Genomic DNA, 18,372 nt, shown 5'->3' on the forward strand with positions numbered 1-18,372 from the left:
TATATATATATATATATATATATATATATATATATATATATATATATATATATATATATATATATATATATATATATATATATATATATAAACGAATAAGAAAGTCTTATTCGTTTTATTTCGGCTAGAGTAAAAGCAGTTTTAATTTTTTAAAACCATTTTAAGGTCAATATTATTAGCCCCTTTTAGCTATATTTTTTCGCTAGTCTACAGATCCAACCATCATTATACAATAACCTGCTTGGTTAACCAAATGAATGTAGTTCAGCCTTTAAATGTCACTTTAGGGTGTATAGAAGTGTCTTGAAAAATGTCTAGTAAAATATTATTTACTGTCTTCATGGAAAAGATAAAATAAATCTTAATAAATTTATTAGTAAATGAGTTATTAACTATTATATCTCCATTCCACACATGTATACACATATAAATACATAAAATATGGAATTAACCTCGTCAAGAAAATAAATAAATAAATAAAATAAACCTCTAGATTTATGCAAATGTTAAATCATGGATAGTTATATTGTTGTTTTCTCAAAGATCTGTTTTTATAATTGAAGTGTGCGTGTCTTTTTTTATTTATTTTTTTTACATTTCTTTCTTCTATTATTGTGAACCATTTGTCTTTAGTTGGTGGGTCTTCTTTATACCATTTGCGGCTTATAATTTTTACTTGATGCCAATAATATCTTAAATAGATATCTATCCTCCTTTTCAAGTTTAATACATCACTATTTATTCTCCCTCAAACCTTTATTTGTTGAACACAAAGAACGATATATTGAACAATGTTGAAATACTGTAACCCATGACTTTCATACTAGGGAAAACAAAACAAACACTGTGGAAGTCAATGGTTACTGGTTTCAAACATTGATCAAAATGTCTTCTTTTGTTTTCAACTGTAAATAGAGACTCTTAGAGGGTTTAACAAGTGAAAGATGAGTAAATGATGACGGAATTGTCAGTTTTGGGCAAACCGGAAGGAAAAACAAACACTGAAGTAAATAGTTATCAGTTTCAAACATTCTTCAAAATATCCTCTTTTGTGTTCAACTGAAAAAAAAGAACTCTCAAAGGGTTGAACCAAGTGGAGGATGAGTAAATGATGACAGAATTTTCCGTTTGGGACAAACTGCCGCTTTAATGCTTTTGATGTTATAGTGGCCCTCACTAATATTGGCACTCTTGGTATTATATGAGCTTGTACTGTAAATAAGTCTGTGAATATAATATCTTTATTGTTTAATCTTTTGATATCAAGTTCAAATATAATTGGAAACAAACAATTGCTCATTTTTATCAAAAATCTACTATCTTTGTTAAATAAAGGTGTTCTACAAATATTGACAGGGCTTCATTTCAGTTCATTTGAGCAGAACTTCTATTTCCTTTATTATTTTATTTAGAAGTAATAGACAGAAGTGACTGGAAACTAAATTACACAACCATGACCTCATGTTTACAGGCAGTGTTGGGTGATATTGTTTACAAAGTAAGTATTTGCTGTAATACCTATTCACTGACAAAAAGGAAGGGATTACTTTTCAGTTTTAGATCATTTAATTCCAGTTCTACATGATAAGTTTATGTACTTTCCCCTTGAAATTGTATAATATTGTATAAATCAATATAAAAGTGTTTATTTATTCAAACATCAAATCAAAATGCATATTTTTAAGCACTTCATTAGGCCTTTAATAATGCAAGTAAAGGGACAGTTCATGTAAAAAAGAAATCTACAGTTCATTTACTCCTTATAGACCACTGATGATGTAGGGGACTTTTCTTCAGTAGAACATTAAAGACGATTTTAGCTGAATCTGCTTTTCTTGGTGATTCTTATAATGCAGGTCAATGGTTACCTATGTTTGAGATTAAATATAAACACATAAAAACAAGTTCAAATCAATAGCCATGACTGCTGATTATAAACCGAGGTCTTATGAAGCCAAACAATCAGTCTGTGCAAGGCAATTATTATTGTTTACAGTATTATTGGCTTTAATCACATGCACAAATGTAGTGAGCACGAGCTTCACACACTTTTTAAGAAAAAATATGTTAAGAAAATATGTGTGTTTAGGGATTTTCTTTTGAAGGAAATAATTAAATGATCTGCTTCTGCCTATAGGGTGAATGGTCATTTTAAAGTTGTTTTTCTTCTGTGTGTTGGACAGAATCATGTGAATCTGGTGCACAGGAAAGGCCGAACCAAAGTCTGTCCTCATCCAGGCTGTGGGAAGAAGTTTTATCTGTCCAACCATCTTCATCGACATATGATCATACACTCAGGTACATCCACAGTTAAATTAAGTTAAATGAAATTAAATTATGAATTAATTTAAATTATAAATTATATTAAGTTAAAAAAACAAAATTAAATGATGAATTAAAATAAAATTAATTAAATTATAAATTAAATTAAATGACATTACATTTTAAGTAAATTATATTAAATTTACTTAAATTAAACATTCAATTAAATTATAAATCAAATATTTTTTATTAAATTATAAAATTAACATCAATAAAATGTAAAATTAAATATTAAATTAACTTAAATTTAAATATTAAACAATATAAATTTACAATTTAAATTAAATTATAAATTAAATCTTAAATTAAATTATAAATTAAATTAAATGACATTACATTTTAAATAAAATATTAAATAAAATCTTAAATTAAATTATAAATTAAATTAAATGACATTACATTTTAAATAAAATGTTAAATAAAATCTTAAATTAAATTATAAATTAAAAATGTTTTAAATAAATTATTAAATTGACCTTAATTAAATATTCATATAAATTATTCTAAATTAAATTATAAATTAAGTTAAATAAAAAAAATTAATATAAACCTAAATATTAAATTAAATAAAAAATTATTTAAAAGAAATTACTATTTTTATTAAATGAACGTGTGGTTTTGTGATCTATTTTTTATTTATTTTTCTTTACCGTGTAAGTGTGTTTTCCTACTTTGGAACGATCATATTTTATTTTAAAAAATCATTATGTATGGCAAAGTTTATGTTAGCATGAGATATTTAGTAGTATCGCATTTTCAATTGAATAATTATGGCTTATAATATTGTATGTAATTAAGTATTTAATTGTAAGTTTCACATTTTATAATGTGTTTTTTTAAGTATTAAAAGTATTAAGTATTAAGTATTATTTAAGTGTTCTTATTTTAGTTTTTATTAATGGAAGCTGATTAAAGCTATAATCATAAATCATAATGAATACATTAATTAAACTAATATATTTAGGCTGGTTATAGACTGTAAAACTTGTTTTTAATTAACAATTTATTTTGCAATGATCGTTTGACTGAATTATGTCACAAAAATTACAAGTATAATAAGACAGAGTTATTATTTAAAAAATGTATAATATTTTATGTCTTATATTACTTTGTGTTTGTTTAATCAAGTAATCAAATTTAAAACTATTTAATTTTCTTTACTTTTAGTTTGGTTTATTATGGCTGACAACTGAAATGTTAAGCAGTATAGCTTTTCTTCCAGCTATTTAGTAGCCTTTTCAGTTTAATGATGGTTTATAGTCTTATACATTTTATAATGTGCTTTTTTCTGTCTAAACTGTTCTTATTATTGTTTTATTATTGGTAATAATTAAAATTAGCTAATTAAAATTATAATATGTGAAAAATTAAAACGTTAAGCAGGTTATTAAATGTGAAATTTACAATATACTGTGTAAATATTTCTTACCACTAGTATGATTAGTTATTTTAAATTATAATACTTATGATTACATAATCTAGTTTTCATTTGTTGCTTATTCTAAATATATGTATTCGAGTAATCAAAAACCATTTTTACGTTTGATGCAGGTGTGCGGGATTTTATATGTGAAACGTGTGGCAAGTCCTTCAAGCGTAAGAATCATTTAGAGGTGCACAGACGAACACACACCGGAGAGACACCATTACAGTGAGTTCAGTCAAACAACACACACACACGCACATATGCTGTTTTCTGTTATGCTATTTTAATAGTTCTAATTTTATTTTGGAGGTCTCCTACGATAGAATCCAAGGTCAAAACACTTCAGTTTTTCTCATTGTTCTCACAGTGTCTGAAATAGTTTGTTTAAGGATCTTATCTGTCTAAACCCCACCTTTTCTAGAGTCTGATTGGATGGATTGATGGCTCAGTGTGATTTGATTGGTTTCAAGCAGATGCTCATTACCATATCCGAATTTGCATACTATTCGAGTAGACTGTAAAAATTGCTGGCTTTCACACAATTGATTTATGTCTGGTCAACTTGAAGATTTTAAGTAAACCTTATTAGTTTTTACACAGTTAAGTTGATTGAACATAAAACAATTAAGCTGTCCCCTCAGAAATGTACATTGTGTTGTTTCAGATTATTTTAAATAAGTAGTTTAAACATCAACAAACGTCTTTTTTTACAGTGTGTAGTATCATCCGGGTCAAAAAAACAATTCAGTCCTCTATTAGCTATTTTGCTATCCACCTATTATTATGCACATTAAATATGCGCTGAAACTTACGAAATTATATGAAACACGCATTATATACACATTGAAGTACAAAATAACACAAACGCTTTACGCATTGAAATATACAAAATAACACTAATTATATACGCATTGAAATGGAAAAATAACACATACGTGATGACGTAACAAAATATATTAAATAACAAAAAATATTTACACATTGAAATATACTAAATAATGCTTATTATATATGCATAGAAACGGGAAAATACCATATTTACAGTGCGTCCGGAAAGTATATATAGCGCTTCAATTTTTCCACATTTTTTTGTGTTACAGCCTAATTCCAGAATCGATTCAATTCATTTATTTCCTCATAATTCTACACAAAATACCCCATAATGACAATGTGAAAAGAGAGTTTTTGAAATTGTTGCAAATTTTTTTTTAAAAAAGCTGCAAAATCACATGTACAGAAGTATTCACAGCAAATGCTCTAAAATGAGCTCAGGTACATTCTGTTTCCACTGATCATTCTTGAGATGTTTCAGCAGCTTAATTGGAGTTCACCTGTGGTCAATTCAGTTGATTGGACATGATTTGAAAATGAACACACCTGTTTATATAAGTGTCAAAGCACAAACTAAGCATGTAGACAAAGGAATTGTCTGTAGACCTCCGAGACAGGATTGTCTCGAGGCACAAGGCAGGGGAAGGTCACAGACAGATTTCTGGTGCTCTAAAAGTTCCAATGAGCACAGTGGCCTCCGTCATCCGTAAGTTGAAGATGTTTGGAACCACTAGGATTCTTCCTAGAGCTGGCCGGCCATCTAAGCTGAGTGATCGGGGGAGTAGGGCCCTAGTAAGGGAGGTGATCAATAACCCGATGATCACTCTGTCTGAGCTCCAGCGTTCTTCTGTGGAGAGAAGAGAACCTTACAGAAGGACAACCATCTGTGCAACAATCCACCAATCAGGCCTGTATGGTAGAGTGGCCAGACAGAAGCCAGTCCCCGCCTGGAATTTGCCGAAAGGCATCTGAAGGACTCTCGGACCATAAGAAACTAAATTCTCTGCTCTGATGAGACTAAAATTGAACTCTTTGGAGTGAATGCCAGGCGTTATGTTTGGGGAAAAAAACAGGCACCGCTCATCACCAGGCTAGTAATATCCCTTTAGTGAAGCATGGTGTTGGCAGCATCATGCTGTGGGGATGTTTTTCAGGAGCAGGAACTGGAAGACTAGTCGGATAGCGGGAAAGATGAATGCAGTAATGTACAGAGACATCCTGAATGAAAACCTGCTTCAGAGTGCTCTTGATCTCAGACTAGGGCGACAGTTCATCTTCCAGCAGGACAATGACCCAAAACACATGCCAAAATATCAATGGAGTGGCTTCACAGCAACTCAGTGAATGTCTTTGAGTGGCCCAGCCAGAGCCCAGACCTAAATCCTATTGAACATCTCTGGAGAGATCTGAAAATGGCTGTACACCGTCGCTTACCATCCAACCTGATAGAGCTTGAGAGGTACTGCAAAGAGGAATGGGCAAAAATTCCCAAAGACAGTTGTGCCAAGCTTGTGGCATCATATTCAAAAAGACTTGAGGCTGTAATTGCTGCCAAAGGTTCATCGACAAAGTATTGAGCAAAGGCTGCGAATACAGATGTACATCTGATTTTATAGCTTTTTTATTCTTAATAAATTTACATCAATTTCAAAAAACTCTTTTTTTTTTTTTTCAAAAATTGCTTCTTTTTTTTTTAAATATCTGTACAGTGAAAGAATTTTTTTTACAATGTATAAATGATAATTTCCTGATGGAGAGAAGGTACTTAGAGGTGCTTAAATCAAAGAAAAAAATATAACAAAACACACAAACTGGATTAAACGAACATCTTAAATAAACTACTCTAACTAAAAAACAAAACATAAGCAAAACAGCACACTCTCCTGAGCCTAATGAAGTAATACAAAAGGGTAATACTTTATTTTGATGGTCCATTTGAGTTTTAGTAGACTGTAAAATTAGGAGCACTAACCCTAACCCCAACCTAACAGTCTAATTATTTCATGAGAATTAGTTGGCATGTAGATGCAATGTAACTTAAATTCAACAAATGGACCATCAAAATAAAGTGTGACCTACAAAAGAAAATCAGGCTGTTGTAAATGTATATCGCGCGACTCTACAACCTGTTTCTCAAGAGTATCAGTTAACTGGACGAGTTCACGAACAAACACATTGTAGTCTCACAATAGACAAGAGCATTCAACACAAATCGAAACAACCAAATTGCCTGCATGGTGGCGCAGTGGGTAGCACGTTCGCCCCACAGCAAGAAGGTCACTGGTTCGAGCCCTGGCTGGGTCAGTTGGCGTTGGAGTTTGCATGTTGCTTGGGTTTCCTCTGGGTACTCTGGTTTCCCCCACAGTCCAAGACATGCGCTATAGGTGAATTGGGTAGGCTAAATTGACCGTAATGTGTGTGTGTGTGTGAGAATGAGTGTGTATGGGTGTTTCCCAGTGATGGGTTGCAGCTAGAAGGGGATCCGCTGCGTAAAACATATGCTGATTAAGTTGGCAGTTCATTCCGCTGTGGCGACCCCGGATTAATAAAGGGACTTGGACAAAAAGAAAATGAACGAATGAATGAAACAACCAAATTTCTCTCAGACTAGTCCTCGTAAGAGAGACTGTCCTCACAGAGCCCCATTCAACACCAATGTAACAATAATAGGTACATTAGTGCAATAATAGGTAGATACAAAATCAGGATTGAAACATATCTAATACAGTCTCTCTCATATTTTACCAAAATTTTTGTTTTCCTGCTGGTGCTATTTTTTTTTAGCTGTGGTATATTCCAAACTAATAATGTCTGGTAAGTTTCCAAGTAAGATTAACTGGAGTAGATGGATCCTGTCATTGTTTCAGGATCTTTTGTTGTTGCAGCAGTTAGAACAAGGAACTGAATATAAATGTGTTTTTAATCCAAGTCCAAGTATAGTGTGTAAAAAAAAAAAAAAAAAAAAAAAAAAAATTGTAGGCCAAAAATATGAGACGGACTGCTTCACGGCAGAATTTTTACAGAGCCCTTAAAAGGATGTGGTGTTAAAAAAATAGGGGAGGGGAAAACCCTCGCAAAATCTGTTGAGTTTGACAAACACATCCTGCTCACTTTACATCTTGCAGTGGCTGAGTTAAGTTTACTATATGAAGAAGTTCATAGAGTTTGCATATAATATATTAAGAAAGTGATATTAATAAGATCCTAATTGGGAAACATTTTATTTAAAAATATTGGTAGATTCTGTGTGCGGGCAAACATGAACCCAGAGTATCATTGTAATGGAAGAATAATAATGTTTCTTATAAAATCAATTTCCTTCCTTATTTTACAGCAGATATTGTCCTCTCAAATGTTATTATATTATATTATAGTATAGTATAGTATAGGGGCGCCCGATCGGGCTACAGGGCGCCCGATTCTACGATTTAAAGATGTCGTGAAGAGAGACATTAAAAGCCCTCGACATAAACACACAGTCCTGGGAAGACCTTGCAGCAGACTGCCTGAAATGGAGGTGCACCCAGACCAAACAGCTCAAGTCAGGTCAAAAAAAACATGATGTTTTTTCCACCTATCGATGCGACTTCTGCAGCAAAGAATGCCTTTCCTGTATTGGTCTCTTCAGCCACCAACGACACTGTCTCAGACAGTCTGTCATGCCTCAAGATAAGAATTAGAATTTGTCATTCATGTTCAACTCTGACCGACAAAGGCCTACTGATTATATTATATTATATTATATTATATTATATTATATTATATTATATTATATTATATTATATTATATTATATTATATTATATTATATTATATTATACTTATATTATATTATATATTATATTATACTATACTATATTATAATATATTATATTATATTATATATTATATTATACTAATATTATACTTATATTATATTATATTATATTAAATTAAATTTTATTATATTATACTTATATTATATTATACTTATATTATATTATATTATATTATACAAAATTTCATTATATTGTATTATATTGTATTATATTATATTATATTATATTATATTATATTATATTATATTATATTATATTATATTATATTATATTATATTATATTATATTATATTATATTGCAAGTTTGAAAAATTCAGTATCTCCAAATATAACTTGAATAAAAAAACAGGATTAAATGAAATTTAGCTTCAGATAAATAATTAGCAGATAAAAAAACAGTGTAGCTTTTTGTTCCGCTGCATCATCACACTCTACAAACGCTTCCGGTGTGAATATTTTCCAGTCTGCACTGCAGCTTCATTAACGGTGTAGTTACACTGACACGCTGCTTACAAGCCACTCACGCTTTTGGTGTGAAACCAAACAGTATAGTGCAAAAAATGTCTACAACACAACCACTGCAAACCACGGCCATTGAAACCATTGGAGTCAATGAAGACTGTGCTCTTATTCAGAAAGGAGAATTAATGGATATTTTCAATAAGGATTATTAGAGATTTTTTTTAATGGAATTTCAAATGAAAAGATTTTATATAGCTGTGATTTTTTTTATTTTTTGTTCTTTTTTTTATATTTATTTAGTTTTGTTTAATAATGTTGCACGATCAACTGAAATTATATTTTATATTAATAACAACAATTATATATGTTATGTAATCAATCAGTGAAGGCTATAGTCTTGCTTTATGCAGATTTTGTTATTAACCTACGCGTGTTTGTGCTGGAGGTAAGACTTGAATTACTGATAAATTCAAGACTTTTGTCAGGAAGTGTATAGAAGCTGATGATTGAGTGGACTCTTGTAAATATGTGCAGATATGTATTATTCATGAAGGTATATGATTAATTATCTGTACAGTTGTGGGTGTACATTATATATATATATATATATATATATATATATATATATATATATATATATATATATATATATATATATATATATATGCATATATATGCATATGTTTATTTATTATTATTTGTTGGCATGGAATGGGTTTGGCTAGTAGTTAAAAAAGCTTAGTAGTGTATTTTGATATCAATCATGATTATAGGAGAAGTGTTTTGTTTTTACCTGCAGATGTGAGATATGTGGGTATCAGTGTCGGCAGCGGGCATCGCTCAACTGGCACATGAGGAAACACACGTCTGAAGCGCACTTCAACTACACGTGTGAACACTGCGGCAAACGCTTCGAAAAACTCGACAGCGTCAAATTCCACAAACTCAAAAGCCATCCGGACAAACAGCCCTGCTGAATCAAGCTAAAGGAGGAATACGAGGTCACGCGTATGTGAAATGAACAGTGTTTCTTTTATGTGCACTTTTAAGTGCTTTTATGGTAAATCTTTTTCTTAGTAATCAAAATCTGAAACATTCTTGATGAATAATTGAATAGAGGATGTGCAAAAGAGACATTGATTAAAAGATCAACAGTGTTTTTGTCTTTTAACTATCCTTTTTTATTCCTGTGCTGGACACAGAAGAACAAAACTGTAATTTTGCTGAAACTGTTTGAACAAACATTCATTTTCTATTTGTAATCCAATATCTGAATCATTAAATCCAAATCAGGGTGATCATAATTAACCTAAGCCTGTTCTTTGAAGGTCATACTGCTTCATAAAAGTTTTTATTTTACATGTCAACATGAAAGTGTTTTGTAAGCATGATGTATTCCAGTCAAGTCATTGTGTTCAGCTACAATTAAGAATTTTGCTTACACTTTACAATAAGGTTTCATTAGATCATTACTATACTGAACAAACAATAAACCATAACATACACTCACCGGCCACTTTATTAGGTACACCTTACTAGTACCGGGTTGGACCACCTTTTGGCCTTCAGACCTGCCTTAATCCTTCGTGGCATAGATTCAACAAGGTACTGGAAATATCCCTCAGAGATTTTGCTCCATATTGACATGACAGCATCACGCAGTTGCTGCAGATTTGTCGGCTGCACATCCATGATGCGAATCTCCCATTCCACCACATCCCAAAGGTGCTCTATTGGATTGAGAACTGGTGACTGTGGAGGCCATTTGAGTACAGTGAACTCACTGTCATGTTCATGAAACCAATTTGAGATCATTTGGGCTTTATGACATGGTGTGTTATCCTGCTTGAAATGCTTTTCTCATTTAATATTCTGTTTCTCTAGGAACTGCGTCACAATACGGAAAAAAAAAATGTCGCAGCTTTTGCTTCATGTAGACTTTAATGTTTCTTTAATAAATGTTTTGTTCATTAAAAATGCCAAATATTAGAGTTTGTCCATGTTATTTAGTAATAAATACAAATCATCACCTTGGAATTATAGGGTTCTGTCTGCGTTCTGAATGATTTAAATATATTGAGCTTCAAAGTTTTTGCATTCCATTTAGCAAATAGTATTTGTCTAACATCTGTTTTTAAAATAAAAAGTCTTAAAACCTAAACAACTTATAAAAAAACATCCCATAATGTAAATAAGTTTTCATTTAATAAGAATATGTCAATAACTAAATTTTGACAGAAATGTCAGATAAAACCTTATAATTCTAAGGTGACGAAATGCAAAAGAAGTGAAAATATTGTGAGATTATCTATTACCCTGAAGTAATATTGTCCAATGAAAGCTTACTGTAAAGTTATGTTTAACCAAAGACGACTGATCTAGATCTATCCTCCATATCAATCTGTTCATTCATTCATTTTCCTTCAGCTTAGTCCCTTATTTATCAAAGGTCACCACAGTGGAATGAACCACCAACTATTCCGTTATATTTTTTACACAGCGGATATTCTTCCAGCAGCAACCCAGTACTGGGAAACACCCATAAACTAATACACTACGGCCACTTCAAATTCACCTATAGTGCATGTTTTTGAGCTGTGGGGGAAACCGGAACACGCCAACACAGACAGAACAAGCAAACTCCACATAGAATTGCTAACTGGCTCAGCCGGGCCTCAAACCTGCAACCTTCTTTATGTGAGGCGACAGTGCTAACCACTGAGCCACCATCAAACTTTATGAATCTGAAATTTGATCTAAACATGACGTGTTCAACATGACTGAGCGTGTGTTTGTATTGTGCAAATCATGGCTATATTTAGCTCCGTTCACCCTGGTGATGTTGAACATATCAACTTTCCTCTTTTTAATGACATCCTTACATTCAACCATCAAATTTCAGCTCTTTTAAAATGTAAATATCTACATGTACATTTTACAAAATGTGACAAATACATGATAACTTGTGTTCTAAAATGAAAGTAAATCATGCTAATGGGTGCAGCGCAAGACTATAAAGCCCTTAGCATCTCACTGAATAGTTATTTCTCACTTTTTTGGTGTATGAAACTCTGCAAAGCTTTAATTTGTACAGCTATTCAAATCTTAAGCTCTTAATCTGAACTGTACAAGGAAGTGTCATCGAATACTTCAACTCTCAGGTACTGATAGTTCCTTGTAAGTTTGCATTACTTTGTTTTTTTTTTGGTGGTCTTTCCATGTAAATGTCCTGTTTTTATCACTTGTATAATGTTCATTTTTCAGGTTCCTGGTCAATGTTTGCTGTGTGTGTGAATGTGGTGTTTCTAGACGTGGGGATTAAAGAGCGAGTGAAATGGCGGTGACTTTGGCCTTGCCCAGAGCGTCAGGAGCTGTGTTTTATTGGCTGCCGGAGGTTGGGAAAAGCCAGTTTGTCTACAGGTGGAACACTGACCGCATTCTTCCTCTAAACCACTCATCCACAAATTTTGACTAAGTTACTTCCTTCACCATGCTTTCTTTTAGTGTCATTCTTGATTCTTTTTACGTTGTTTACGTTTTACTTTGATCAAAAACTCTTTTTATTTTATATTTAAATTTGTAACATTTTCATCACTTTACAAATGTATTGTAGCTTAAGTTAATAGGTTTTCCACATAATTTCTTATATATATATATATATATATATATATATATATATATATATATATATATATATATATATATATATATATATATATATATATCCATTTCATTGCGGTGATGTCATTGGCCCATGAACATTTCCTGTTTGTTGTCGAACTATCTCATGTAACAAGAGGCTATTCATCATATTTTAATGTTTGGATTCTTGGAAGCTATGGAAATTTCAAATGCAAAACAGGAAATATGTTTGGACTATTGTTTTTGTTTACATCCCTCAAAATTATATCTATGTCTGTCTGTCTGTCGTTCTATCTATCGTTCTATCTATCGTTCTATCTACTGTATATCCGTCCGTCCGTCCGTCCGTCTGTCTAACCCTCTATCTATCTATCGTTCTATCTACTGTATTTCCATCCATCCATCCATCCATCCATCGGTCTGTCTGTCTGTCTGTCTATCTATCTATCTATCGTTCTATCTACTGTATATCCGTCCGTCCGTCCGTCCGTCTGTCTGTCCATCCATCCATCCATCCATCCATCCATCTGTATCTGTTTAAACTTTGTTTCTATCTATCTATCTATCTATCTATCTATCTATCTATCTATCTATCTATCTATCTATCTATCTATCTGTCTGTCTGTCTGTCTGTCTGTCTGTCTGTCTGTCTGTCTGTCTGTCTGTCTGTCGTTCTATCTACTGTATATCTGTCCGTCCGTCCGTCCGTCCATCTGTCTGTCCATCCATCCATCCATCCATCCATCTGTATCTGTTTAAACTTTGTATCTATCTATCTATCTATCTATCTATCTATCTATCTATCTATCTATCTATCTATCTATCTATCTATCTATCTATCTATCTATCTATCTATCTATCTGTCTATCTGTCTGTCTGTCTGTCTGTCTGTCTGTCTGTCTGTCTGTCTGTCTGTCTGTCCCATCCATCCCACAGAACTTTATAGGAAGCTGATGAAGACACAAGCAATATTTGTAAATTCTTGCATGAAGACAATCCGTTAACCATGTAATGTTGTTTACAGTTTTTTCCTCAGTCGCTTTGGTGCATTTCTCACAACACTATTTACCTTTGCACAACAGTCAATGTGTTTCTCAAAACAATTAGTACAAACTGCAAAACCTAGTTGATAACCTGCATAAGTGTGTCACTTGCTCAAAATGGAGAGCTCATTCCTCAAAGCAAGTTTTGATGTCAGTGAAAGTGTCAGTGTCATCAAGATGAAAAGTCCTCACACCATTGTTTGTGATCAAGATAGTCAAATGGCTTTGTCATGTTTTCATTATGACAGTTTACTCTGTAATTTTTTTTCCAATGCAAAAAGTCAGTTTTTGGTGACACTTCCTGAAAATGCTCAAGACAGCACTATATACTATTTGCACAGCCGTTTGAAAACTACAGTAAAGTCAGACATCACTGCATTTAGTGAAGTATCTGAGTACAAGACACTGAATATGTATGTTTCACATTTCCACTGCATTTGCTCTTTACCATTCTAATTTACTCACAGCATTGTGCAAAAGAATAAACACACCCTTATTTACAACAAACATAAACTCCCTTTGGGTAGAGCTGTGCACAACTGTAGACAATATTGCAGTACATATTGGAGCTGAACCTCCAACATACACAGGTCTGTAAATCATTCATGAAATTGTTCAATTTAGAAGACATTTTCAAGAAAAAAAAATATTTACATTTTTTTATAAAACTTGCTTGACAGATTTTGAGAACTAGTTCAACATTTTAGTATGTAATGACTCGAATAATGAAATGAGGACTATTAGTTTTATATGGAATGACTATTCAGCATTTACAAGTTTAGTTAATTTTGACTGACATGACAAGCAAATAAAAACGATATAAAACAGCAGAGGGTTGTATGAAAGCAATTGATGCATATCAAAAAGCATCTGCAATTTCTTGGAAGGAATGACACACTGCTACTTTGATGTGCAAAATTGACTGATTGTTTTGAGAAATGTATTAACTGTTGTGCAAATGTAAATAGTGTTGTGAGAAATTCACCTATATATATATATATATATATATATATATATATATATATATATATATATATATATATATATATATATATATATATATATATATAAATTTTTTTTTTGATACATTTATTTGTTTTTATAAGTTTTTTTTTTTTTTTTTTTTTTTTTACTGATTTAATAATTGGTCTTATTTAAAATAATTTTACTTATTTGTCTCAGTTAATAGCTTTTTTCCTTGTCTTGAGCTTATTGAGTTTATTGTTTGAGGGAATCTTTTGTGTCTTTCATGTGTCATAGTTTCCTCTTTCTTTTCCTTATTCCAAACTGGGGAAAATGTGTAGTAGGCTATTAACAATGTGAAACCTTTTTCAGAATTACATGTTCAAGTGCATTCTTGTAAAAGCAGTAATGCAAATAAATATATAAATACATTTACAATGTAAATGTTACCACTTAATTAGCAGCCTGACCATAATCAAACATTACAGCACAAATGCGCACACATTCGCGTCTATATTTCCACCTAAATATTTAGCTTTGATACTATACCAACACATTTCCCTGTCGACACAAACTCGTTGTTGTGTTGATCGGGCTCCTAGAGTACTGGACTCAGGTGACTTAATAATAAGTCTTATTAGCCCCATCTCCGTGACTACAGCATTTCACGCACTCTCTACCTCTCCAGAGTGACGAGGGAGCGTCACGTCACGCCCACCTGTTCGCTGCATCCTCCTCTCTGTAGTAAAACAGCCGTTCACACTTCAGCAGATCATTCAGAGCAAGAGAAAACACGAGCAGGACGAAAACTTGTTTCACGCCGTCTCTCACTTTCACACTCAGGGATTTAACAGAGTCTATATCAAACATTTGACTAAAGGTAAGCGATTCTACTGCTCTTTTATCGTGAGAAAGTCTTGTTAAAACCTTGTTTATGTTTAACGTTAGTTATCGTTTTGAGGTAAATTTGGTTAGGCTGTATATTCTTCATACAAATATAATTTCATTAAGGTATTATTCGCAAATAGTATGACATTAGAAACTAATGACTATCAAAGTAGGCAACAACATTGTTCAGTTAATTAAATAATGTTGTTTTAAAGTCATACTTAAAAGCAATTTCAGACGAAATATTCAAAGTAGACAATATAGGGAACGTAGAAATTAACGAATTTGCGAAAATAAAACCAACTTTACCTCAATATTTATCCATAAACAAAGCGACTTAAGAATGAGGGATGTAAACACTGATTCGTCGTAAAGTGCTAATAACATAATGTTTATGGTTTTGTTAGAAAAACAAATGTAAGTCAGAATAGGGACGAATTAAGAAAGAGAGAGTTCGTGTGTGTAGTTAATGCCCATATGAAAATATTATGGTAATACCGTAACGTTTTGGTTCATACTATGGTAAAGTAACGTTACTTATATGAATCTGTTGTGGTGATTCTATGGTTGCTATGGCAATACCGCAATATAAACATAAAGCATATCTACTACATACTATATGAAGTACTTTAATCGTCGAAATGTTTGGGTACATCTTGTTTACGTTTAGTTATTTTTTTCCAAAAGCGACTTATAAATGACTACAGCGAATTGCCCGTAATAAAAAAACTTTCTGATTTTGTAAAGAGAAATCAGAGTACACTGTAAAAAACTATGATCAATTAGTTCTGTTTTCAATTAGTTTTTTTAGGTCATTGTAACATACTAAACTAATCTTGTTCTAACTTAACTTCATAAGCCATGCAAGCTGTTTTAAGTCAGTTTAACGTAATATAAGTTCAATGGACTCATAAGGTTAATTTGATTCAGCTTAAAAATTGAAGGCACCCAGGATTTTTTTTACAGTGTAGTTAAGTTCCTATATGAAAAATTGCATGTACTATAGTAAGTAAAGTACTTGAATTCATTTGTTGTGGTACTTTAATAGATGCTATGGTAATACAACATCTCTAGTAATATGAACAAATTATCCAAAACTATCTGTAGGGTATATTATTTTGCATTAAACCACAGTTTACTATAGTACATTACACTTTTGTTAGTTTTATTAGTTTGAACAGATCTTTATTTAATAATCTAAGCAGTACACTGAAGAAGTGTGGTAAATACTATAATGTAAGACAGTTTAATACATTTTATTTATAGTGTAGTATTTACTATAAATTACTATTGTATTTTTTAAAGTGTAATACAATATAATGTTAGTGTTTTCATTTCATACTATGGTAAAGTAATGTTACTTGAATTAGGCCCAATGCCAATTGTACCCCTTAGCCCTTCCCCTTACCCAATTCTCTTTAGCTTTAAGGCGTAGGGCTAAGGGGACGGAATACCTTTTCGAACGAAGATTTTTCAGGACCACACTTGAAACCAAGGGATAAGAACATTTCCCAGAATACTCCAGCCACAACAGCAGTTACACCCAGACGTAAGGGGATCCAAAATTTTTCGTCACTATTATGAATTTGTACAACAAAGATTTTACTTATAGAATGGTTCAATAACACTTCTGTATTGACTATAAATTACAATAGTATTGTATTTTTTGAAGTGGGTTTTATGAAAAGGGTGCTGTTTTGTTGTTATAAACACCCCAAATTTGTTATAACTTTAATATGAATTCATAAGTGAATGCATTTCATAAGATTTTATCTTCTTTAAAGAGTGTTTCTCAGTGTGTTTTGATGTGATGTTCGCAGTTCCTCTGTCATGTCCACTCGGAATGAGCTCTCGGGAGATTCGTGTTGTTTTGCTGGCTTTTCCTCACTTGCCCTGAGTCATTGTTTTGTGGAGCGTGAGTGTGGTGGTAATTGAAGGATTTCTGCGAATTTACTCACACCGTTGTCATCCAGGATGTTCATGTTTTTGTTTCTTGAGTAAAGAAAGTGTTATTTTAAGTTTTCTTTTTTTTTTTTAGGAAAACATTCCAGGATTTTTCCTCCATGTAGTGGACTTGGGTGCTCAAATGTTCAATCTTTCAAACTGCTCGGCAATAAAATGTATGTTTGAACCATGCTATACTACTATATGAAGAACTTAAATTAGATTTTACTTACTAGGGTTGCACGGGTTACCAGTACTATGATAGTATCCTAATACTATGGCTCCAAAATACTGCAATGCCACTGTAGTTTATAAACGATAGTATCATCATTAATAATTAATCTACAATAAGTTTGCATGTGGAAATGTCTCTTAAATTCTCACACGTTTGTGCAAAAGTAGACCATTTCATTTGAACAGTCTGTGAAGCTCTTTAAGGTTACAAAACTGTAGAATTTGCACCTTTTATGGTAGCCTATTGCACGTTTTCTAATGCTTCAGTTCGAAAGCACATCTGAATCAGTTCATTTCTGTTCCTGTCAATATGATTTAGTAGCTACAACAACCGCAACAATCTCTAGAAAAGAACGACTCGCAAAGTGAAATTATGAATATGAATTACTTTGGATTGTTACCTGATAAGGCTGAAAAAAAATGAAAAACCCAAAAGAGCAACAGGAAACATTAATTTTGACCTTTTCATATGGCCTAATTTTGCTGGAAAAATGCTCTTTTGTAACAAATTTCATTTGGTATAAGTTGTATCTTTATTTTAATGTATTTTTTTGGTCAGTTATCTACAAAATAAACAAAGAGAATGTATAAATTTTTGGTAAAGTGAGGTGCAAATAATACATTTTGGCCTTAAGGGAATTATACATTAAATTTGAGTAGGCTTATTATAACATAAATTATAGTATTTCTGACAATTTTCCTAATACTTTGAGGTATGAATTACAATATCACAGTACTGCTTGGTATCGTGATACTTCTACAGTAGTATAGTATCATAAGATTAATGGTATCGCGACAAC

General features: G+C 32.0%; 2 protein-coding genes across 4 annotated transcripts in view; both read left to right on the forward strand.

The window, feature by feature from the left end:
- Nucleotides 1–10,166, forward strand: part of znf653 (zinc finger protein 653) — a 32,607-nt gene extending 22,441 nt beyond the window's left edge. Inside the window, exons 8-10 of one of the 2 annotated variants that reach the window (XR_012400879.1) lie at nucleotides 2,184–2,298; nucleotides 3,874–4,918; nucleotides 6,163–6,361. Coding sequence is in view for 1 of the 2 variants with exons in the window: in XM_073944216.1 (XP_073800317.1) it covers nucleotides 2,184–2,298; nucleotides 3,874–3,973; nucleotides 9,658–9,835 (393 nt within the window). In the remaining variant the exon portion in view is untranslated. Of the gene's footprint in view, nucleotides 1–2,183; nucleotides 2,299–3,873; nucleotides 4,919–6,162; nucleotides 6,362–9,657 lie in introns of those variants that run through there. The other variant, XM_073944216.1, reaches the window with a different exon arrangement.
- A 5,083-nt stretch (nucleotides 10,167–15,249) lies between these two features.
- The window catches only part of tspan34b (tetraspanin 34b), a 27,050-nt gene continuing 23,927 nt past the window's right edge, over nucleotides 15,250–18,372 (forward strand). The window contains 1 exon segment of one of the 2 annotated variants that reach the window (NM_200408.2): nucleotides 15,250–15,386. The gene's annotated coding sequence lies outside the window, so the exon portion shown is untranslated. 2 annotated transcript variants of the gene reach the window in all.

The sequence above is a fragment of the Danio rerio genome, chromosome 3, assembly GCF_049306965.1.
Source record: "Danio rerio strain Tuebingen ecotype United States chromosome 3, GRCz12tu, whole genome shotgun sequence".
In the NCBI taxonomy this organism is placed as follows: domain Eukaryota; kingdom Metazoa; phylum Chordata; class Actinopteri; order Cypriniformes; family Danionidae; genus Danio; species Danio rerio.